The sequence below is a fragment of the Chenopodium album genome, chromosome 3 (assembly GCF_948465745.1).
Source record: "Chenopodium album chromosome 3, dcCheAlbu1.1, whole genome shotgun sequence".
Lineage (NCBI taxonomy): Eukaryota > Viridiplantae > Streptophyta > Magnoliopsida > Caryophyllales > Amaranthaceae > Chenopodium > Chenopodium album.
In genome coordinates this window covers 76,628,803-76,637,839 of record NC_137836.1, presented here as the reverse complement: position 1 = coordinate 76,637,839, position 9,037 = coordinate 76,628,803, and the positions used below count along the sequence as shown (strand labels likewise).

Sequence of the window (9,037 nt, the reverse complement as noted above, 5' to 3'; positions counted from 1 at the left end):
GTCAGGAATAAGACTATTTTAGTCAGAAATAAGATAGTTTTTATCATCGGGTTTCTCAGACTCATGCCTTTTTGTTGTTGAGCCCGATCTCACGTGAATCCGTTCTACGCAAAACCTTCTCTTTAAATCCATGTATCCTACGTGTCAACGTGTCATGGATAAATAAATCTCTTATCGTTTCGAAAATCGTTAACGAACTTTGGAAGTATTGAACATGCAACCATGAAAGTATACAACCAATTTATTGTTTGAAGGTGATAGTTCATCTATTCATTCCCAAAAAAAATGTATAAATTGAAATTGTGAGAAATTTTAAGAAAATTTTATTTAATTTTATTTTATTGACAAAGGGAAAGAAATTCTATTTGTATTACATGGATTAATGGAATACCAAAATAAATGCATTACTTGGAATATTGCAAGTGGAACAAACAAGTGATTTTGTTGAGTATTTAACTAACCAATTACAATTACAACTCCAATTGAAACCTAGCGTAATCTTATATTTGAAAGTCAATTAGTAACGTATTCACTTCACCTAATTAAACCTAAATTTACTCGAACTTATTTTATTTGATAGGAACTTATTTGAATAGATTATTGAACTTATTAAACTTGATTGAACTTATTAAAACTTATTACACCTTATTTATTTATTTCAAAAAAAAAAAAAAATGATTGGAACTTATTGTTACTGATCAAGTTAATTCTTTTTTTCCTTTTTTTTTTTTGTGATGTATTACTTAAATGTTAAGATAAACTAAATCTTTGTAGGCTCCATGAATCAATCACAATAATGGATCGGATATGACTTGACATTTAGTTTTTATGTACAATCAACCCGGCCTTTGACTTTAGTATGGGTAATACTTCATTGTGTTTACACAAATTTCGAGTCTAAATAAATAAAGACGGGAAATAAAGTAACAAATGAATTTATATTAATATATGAATTTTGGGTACAATTTCTGTATAATAGTTTATAATAAAATAAACTAAATCCTCTGATTATGTTACGCAGCTTGATGATGACACGTGTGTGAGTGTGTGACACCTGTAGGTTGACGTTTGATGACGTCGACTTGAGTTTGAATGCAGGGTGACATTTGATGATGTCAACCTGTATTTAAGGGTTTTGTTTGAATACACCTGAACGAGGGCTTTGAAGCTTAGTCCCGTTCAAATGTGTTTGAGTGTATCTGAACAAGTCGACACGAGTTTGATATGCTTGTTGACTTACTTCAGAGAGAATTCCGTTTGAGTTTTATGAGCTCTTGGAATAATGATTTCTGGATCCCCTCAACTGATGGAGGAATGGTGTATTTATAGGAGATGAGAACCCCTTGAGTGGACTTAGTAGGTTTGGGGCCTGACCCATTTTATGACTTAGAAGCCTTTTTGACCTGGTCCATTTAATTTATTTTATAATCTGAATTGTATTTGATTAATTCGGATTATTTATTTGGGTGGGCCAAAAATAATTAAAATATGGATTATTCATATGAATTTAACCCAAATTAATTTATTTAATTTAATGAATGACACTCATAAAATTTCCGTACCTACAGTATGTTATACTCCGTATCTTGTATGGCTTTATCCGTTTATTATTATCATAATCACTTCGTTCTTTATTTCCAAAAACTTGTTACAACAAGCTCCGAGTCTCATTTTGATTAACCATAAGTTCTCATTTCAATTCCTAGAATTTTTATATATAATATCTCATACTTCTTCCGCTTTCCTAATTTTGCAACATAGCACATAGGTGAGAAAGACGGATTTTAAGAAGAGAGGAGATAAAGTGAATAAAGATAAGGATTCATGTGATGAGGAGAGGAAAGAGAGAGAAATAAAGATTAGGGCTCATGTGATGAGAAGAGCGAAAGACAGATAACATGTACAAATAGGGAAATGTTGTAATAATAGAGCACAAGTCATTATGAATAGAAACTTTGTCGTCGATCTTGCCTGATACGACTTGGGCTAGGGATGGCAACAGGTCGAACTCAGAGCAGAAAATGCTAAATCTGAATCCGACCCTACAAGAAGTCGGAGGCAAATTTAACTCCGAATTTGACTATGTCATCCGAATGCGGTGATCCAACTTCAATATCCAGCCTCCGACTCGACTCTGATTTTATTTTTTTCGATTATTTAATATAATTCGAGAATTTGGGCTATTTGGGCCGTTGCAACCCACACCAACCGCCACCATTACCCACACCCAAATTCACGATCCATCGGAGTCGGAGTCGAATAACTCGTCAATGCCAAATTTTTTTCTCGGATTTTTTGTAGGATTCGACTCTAACCCTCATCCGACTTAAAATAGAATTATTTTAATGGATGCGGACTCAAAGTGGATTATTTTCCTCAGATCGGGGCGGAGTAGGGTCAGATCCGAACTGGATTGTCATCTCTAGCTTTGGCCTTTTAGCCTTCAATAACCCACACTAGCTCGAAAAGCATGCCTCTTTTGACGGCCAGTTGACCATATTGGTATAAAAGTTAACACCCTTATGACAGATTGGTATAAAAGTTATTGCCGGCGACATATTGTTATAAAAATTAACATGTGGCGACATATTGGTATATAAGTCAACAAATTGCGACATTTACCCCTATTTTCTCGTCGGAGGATATGCATATGATGCACGCGATTAATTTTAGTGCTAATAACTTTTATTTGACATTTTGTTTTTTTTGTACTTTTCTCTACTTTTTATATTAATTTAAAAAAATTATGAAGTAAAAATCCAAAAAAAAAAAAAAAAAAAAAAGTTGAAAGCCCAAAAGTGAGAAAGAAGCTAGGGGAAAACGAATAGGAAAGCTTGAGCAAAGGGATATAAGCTTGAATGTATTAAGGGAGTTGGTCATTAAAGCAGCACAAGGGTAGATTCTTCTTTTTTTTTTTTTTTTAAAAAAACACTCACATATATATATATATTTTCTTATTATATTGGTGATTTACAAAGTTGTGGGTATAATACAAATGAAGTAATAATGAAAGTTAGCGTCTACTAGTAATTGGTTTTGAAATTAAATAACTAATATTGAGATTTTGTTTATTGTTCATTAGTTCTTTGGGGTTTTATCGTTTGATTGGTTTATCAAAGTTATTGTATTGGAAGGGAAGAGGGAAAAATTATTATTTGGTTCTGAATAAGTATATTATGATAATAAATAAGATTGCAAAAGTAATTAAAACAAAATTTTGAAGTATACAACACGCTCTTTCATCCGAAGAAAAAATAGGGGGTAAATATCACAATTTGTTCAGAGCTTTTTTGGTGCAGCAGGCCACACGCCAAGTGAGTAAAAATAACGGATTACGCGCGTATAACGGGGTTACTGTTCACTCGTATAACGGGGTTACTGGTTTTGTCAGGGTTACTTGTATTTTTTTTTTTTCAGAGGTTACTTGTATTTATTTTTATTTTTTTTGTCAGAGTTTACTTGTATTTTTTTTTTCAAGGGTTACTTGTATTGATTACTTATTCAGAGGTTACTTGTATTATTCAGGGGTTACTTGTATGAATTATTTATTCAAGGGTTACTTGTATTTTTTTTTTTCAAGGGTTACTTGTATGAATTACTTATTTAGGGGTTACTTGTATTATTTTTTTTTTCAAGAGTTACTTGTATTTTTTTTTCAGGGTTACCTGTATTTTTTTTCAGGGGTTACTTGTATGAGTTACTTATTCAAGGGTTACTTGTATGAGTTACTTCAAAGGTTACTTATATGAATTACTTATTCAAGGGTTACTTGTCACTTATTCAAGGGTTGCTTGTAAGCCCCATACCAAACCAGTAACACCCTACAAGTAACCCTTGAGCAAAACTAGTAACACCCTACAAGTAACCCCTAACCAAATTGGTAACACCCTACAAGTAACCCTTGAGAAAAACTAGTAACACCCTACAAGTAACTCCTAACCAAACCAGTAACACCCTACAAGTAACCCTTGATCAAAACTAGTAACACCCTACAAGTAACCCCTGACTAAAACCAGTAACACCCTACAAGTAACCCCTGGCCAAAACCAGTAACACCTTACATGTAACCCCTGATCAAACCAGTAACACCCTACAAGTACCCTTGACCAAACTAGTAACACCCTACAATTTTTGACATAGAATATTCGTTTTAAGATTCCACGAAGAAAACGAGCTCACATTTCTTTGGTTCTCATCGATTTCTCTACTTCAAATGTTGTTGATGATCTTAAGGATAATTAATCACAATTTTTCACAGCAAATTGACATACAATTTCTACAATTTTGGGCTTTAATTGCAGCAATTTGGCAAAGAGGAGAGAGAAAATGGGTGGAGTAGAGATATGGTTGTTGGTGATGTGTGGTTTGATTTGTAGATGAAGCTAAGAAAAGAGAAGAGAGAAAATGGGTAGAGTAGAGATATGGTTGTTGGTGATGTGTGGTTTGGCTTGGAGAAGAAGATAAGAAAAGAGGAGAGAGAAGAGTGAGGGAGCCCCCATTCATCTTCATGATAAACAAAATTTGTTTATCTAATGGCAATTTCGTAAATATATCAACAATTCATCCCAGTCAGCATGACATTTTTGTAAATAAGTGAACAACTTTTATTAATATGCGGGTCCCACAAATGTTGACTTATTTACGAAAATGCCATGCTGACTGGGATTTTTTGTTGATTTATTTACGAAAATGTCATTAGATAAACAAATTTTGTTTATCATCAAGATGAACTTGTATTTTCTCGAGAAGAGTTGTGGTATTTTTAAAAAAAATAATAATAGAAATTGTGGCTGGCCACATACAAAAATTTGTGTAATTTGTTAAATTATATACCAATATATTGCCACATATTAATTTTTATACCAATATGTCGCCGGCAATAATTTATATACCAATATGTTATAAGGGTGTTAACTTATATACCAATATGGTCAATAGGCCCTATTTTGACCCGCCCCAGGCCCCCAACCATCTAGATGATTCCCTCTAAAATTCGCTCCTAATTCTAATTCTGGTAATTGCAATTTGCAAATTCCTCTACTCCGTACAAGATAATTCAATTAACTATGGAAGTTCTTGGAGTTCTTCCTCTTTGCTCTCCCAAAATCCCACCCTCAAATTTTGACAAAAAATGCAGCACAAAATTTTACAGAAGTACACAAACTATCAAGTTCAGTGGGCCTAGTTCTGGGCAACTCATTCCAATTCGCAAAACTATGGTATGTAAAAAGCTTGTAAATTTCCTGTTAAATTCTATCCAAATTCATGGGTTTTCTTTTTCATTTGGATTTGTATAAAATTTCTGAAATGGGTGTTTGATTTTTCTCATTTTTTGATAGAATTGGAAAGTAACCAGAATGCAAGTAGTGGGAGAAGAGTATGAATTGAGGCAAATGAAGGATATGGCGGCTGCTAGAAAAAGATGGGAAGCTTTGGTATAATTCTCTTTTATTAATTAATTATACTTTATTTCATTTTCTGTTTAAAATTTGAGTTTCTTTGCTTAATTGTATGTTAGGGTAGAACTTGTTCTAACTAGGATAGCAGTGAGTAATTTAGGGTATTTGTAATGGACATTGGAAATCATAATAGGGAATTAGAATATTACTAAATTCTGGTAGAAATCTATGCTTAATGATTGAAATTGTGGATTGATGGTAGGTAAGTATCGAATTATGTTGTAGATGATACTCTGATAGGATTGATTTGGACATTTGTTACATCTAGCTGCGGCCGAACTGGGTAATTGTTGCCATTATATTAATGTAAACTTCAAATAAGGAAAATGAACAAAGGAAATGGCTACTCATTTTTATAGGATTTTGATATCATAGTTTAAAGGTGGTGAAGTGTTTTTCTAATCTCTAGTAGTGACTTGGCTTTAAGGCTACAAATTGCAATTTCAACTGTATTTTTGGGATTTTTAGTTGTAGCTTTGTGGTAATCTGGTAGATTGTGTATGGTTGAATTGAGACTACCTCATAGTGCTGTTCATACGGAGGCCACATTTTGTTTTAACTTGTGGTAATTGTCAATTTGTCACTGTAAGCACATGTAAGTACACAATTTCTTGTCATGGATGTGGAAAAAATTTCTTGTTGTGAGTGAGAATTTCATATTTTGTGCCTCAGGCTTTCAAACTCTTTTGCATAGGTGAGGGAGGGAAAAGTCAAACCTTTGACACCAAGGGAAGCTGGGTATGCTATCCAACTCAGCGGCAAGACTCTACTTGATGTTCGCCCAACATCAGAGCGCAACAAGGTGAATACTTGATCTACGTTGTACACCCATCTGCTTTGCTTGAGAATACATGTATGCTTTTCCTACTTTTTTGCTGTTATTGGAGTTACTTATCATAGAACATGGCTTCATTAAATATGCTTTTGGATTATCCGAATTTTGGTTATTAATTATCAATGGTAATTGCATATCTGCATTACGTTATGGTTTCAAAGAACAAAACATATGTGATGTGGCTACATAAATTTTCTGCTCTTTTCTGCTCTCTATAATTGTTGTTACAGGTTATCAAATTTTGTGCTTGACACTTCTTGATCACTTTTTGTAGTGTCTGTTAATGAGCCTTAATCTCATCTTCTGAGTTCTGACAAAGGCAGCAATTTTTTTCTTTTTTATTTGTGTATTTATTTTTATTTTATGTTAGTTATGATCCTATATCATCTTCTAGCCTTCAATTGAATGGGTTTTTTGGTGTTGCAGGCATGGGTTAAGGGTTCAGCCTGGATACCCATATTTGACGTTGATGACAAATTTGATGCCGGGACTCTCTCAAAAAAGGCAACAAATTTCATGATGGGTACTTCTTGATGCCTATCATACTTTCCTGTCCTGATATAAAGTTCGATTATAAAGATAGAGATTTTGGTACATCAGTACCTCAAATAGACAATTGCATAATCCATCCAAGTGTTACTCAGAATAAGATTAGCAAGACCTTTCTGTGTACTATTAGATTGAATGAGAGATTGTATGAGAGAAATAACTCATCTTAAGGATCTTGATAAGCTCCTTTATATCTCAGAATCTTTTTGAATTTATGTAGGAGGATGGTGGAGCGGTGTGCCTACACTTTCCTATAATAGGTATGTTTGCTAACCTGCCTAACCATCATCAAATTTCAACCTAAAATCTAATTACACTTTCTTATATGAAGAGGAAATCTCTGTTATCATATTTTTCTTGCAGCCAGTTCTTATCCAAAGTTCAAGAGAAATTCCCAAAAGATACAGATCTTATTGTTGCGTGCCAGAAGGGACTAAGGTGATTTTCTTAGCATCAAATTCTTGTAAATCAAAGACTAAACAAGCCAACAAATTTGCTGTGTGAAGTTTCTTTTTGGCTATGACTGTTTTCTAGTACTATGATACTAATAGTATATGTGCAATCTTCCGGATGAGATAATTCACCATTACTGTTGAAATATGGATTCCCTTCCCTCTATTAGTAGTATGATATCATCATCATTACTGTTGCGGTGCTGCCTCAGTTTCATCATGAAATTCACCATTACTGTTAGTTATCTGTATCATCTACGATTTTTTGCAATTCCTCTTGACTAACTCCAAAAGAACTGTGTTTTATGTTTTAGGGAATTTGGAGGGTTCAATATTTTAGGAAAAGTAGGTCTGCTCTGAGCCTCTGAAATAATTGAACTGCATGAATTCTGTGGTCAATGATATTTTTTGCACCTTTTTCCATGTGATCCATGGGAAGTGGAAAAAGAATGATACAATATGTGATAGGCAACAGAAGTGGAAGAGCAACTGTATAGAGCATTATAGATTATTTGCAAAATACATGTAACGAAATTGTAAGTAAGGTCATTTTCTGGAATAACTAGGTCGTGTTGTTCCTCCTCAACATGCATTTGATAAGCTGTCCTATCATCATGAAATGCACTTTAGCTAATGAAAGACACCCTTTGGCAGGGTTTTATTCTGATGTTAGAATCATATCCAAATGTGTATATTTCATTTGTATGAAGTGTATGCTAACACTCTGAGCACATTTGGCTGGCAGATCTTTAGCTGCTTGTGAGCTTCTTTGTAATGCTGGCTACCAAAATGTCTTCTGGGTTCAAGGAGGCCTAGAAGCGGCAGAAGAAGAGGTATTTTATTCAATATTTTTTTTTTTCAAATGTTCAGTTTTTTTGTGTGGTCTTTTAATGGAGGGAACTTAAAGCTCAATGCTGTGCTGTACCTGTACAGGATCTTCAGAGGGAAGGTTCACAACCTTTTAAATTTGCTGGAATTGGAGGCCTTTCTGAGTTTCTCGGGTGAGTAGTTTGCTCAATAGAATTATTGTCACCTGGTTATGTGAATCTGGCTAACCCAACTCACGGTTCTGAAATTATCGATTCTTACTCCAACATCTTCCTGGATGTCCCTTTCAGTTGGACAGATCAGCAAAGAGCTGCTGCAGCTAAAGAAGGATGGCAATATCGATTAGTTTTCTCTGCGCGTATGGTATGATTGCAGGCAGCAACTGCTGATCAATATGTGTATGTTTCTTTTGGATGTATAGCTTATACTCTGAATTTTTTTGTAGGTTGGACTGTTTCTTGCTGCAGATGCATTGTACATTGCTGCTCAGCAAGTGGGTCGTTATCTACAAGAAATACGCTCGTAGTAAATGTCTTTCTGCCATTGCAAATCTGAAGTCATTCACTATTTGCATGTAAGAAGATATTTTGGTTTGTATATATGTATGAACTTGCCAAATCCATCATCTCTTATTCTCTTAGTGTAAACGAGTTTTATTTGTTCACCAAAATTTTGTAGCTTGAGGGCAATTTTTTATGAAATTTTGATGAAGATCCTCGTGAATGTTGTATGATATTCTATGTATGAATTATATGTATATTATATTTCAAAGTTATTATGCCTTCGTTTTACTCTTGGATCCTGTTATTCATAGTCCTAAGAATTGGCAACAGGCACTGAAATATCTGAAAATCTGAAATACAGAACAATGCAGAATCAGCAAAAATTGAGAATTTATACAGTGTTGGCATACT

At 34.0% G+C, this 9,037-nt stretch overlaps 1 protein-coding gene across 1 annotated transcript; it reads left to right on the top strand.

Annotated features, from left to right (window-relative positions):
- The first annotated feature begins 4,947 nt into the window (after positions 1 to 4,947).
- LOC145617447 (rhodanese-like domain-containing protein 11, chloroplastic) lies at positions 4,948 to 8,914 on the top strand. The gene is made up of 10 exons (XM_081672155.1): positions 4,948 to 5,219; positions 5,340 to 5,435; positions 6,154 to 6,261; positions 6,721 to 6,817; positions 7,064 to 7,103; positions 7,207 to 7,281; positions 8,041 to 8,128; positions 8,229 to 8,296; positions 8,414 to 8,486; positions 8,569 to 8,914. The coding sequence occupies exons 1-10, from the start codon at positions 5,067 to 5,069 to the stop codon at positions 8,647 to 8,649; spliced, it is 879 nt and encodes a 292-aa protein (XP_081528281.1). The 5' UTR covers positions 4,948 to 5,066; the 3' UTR covers positions 8,650 to 8,914.
- The last annotated feature ends 123 nt before the right edge of the window (positions 8,915 to 9,037 follow it).

Coding starts and splice junctions, on each gene's coding strand:
- LOC145617447 (XM_081672155.1), top strand. CDS start 5,067: ATGGAAGTTCTTGGAGTTCTTCCTCTTTGCTCTCCCAAAATCCCACCC. Junction 6,262..6,720: donor CAACATCAGAGCGCAACAAG/GTGAATACTTGA, acceptor TTGGTGTTGCAG/GCATGGGTTAAGGGTTCAGC. Junction 8,297..8,413: donor GGCCTTTCTGAGTTTCTCGG/GTGAGTAGTTTG, acceptor TGTCCCTTTCAG/TTGGACAGATCAGCAAAGAG.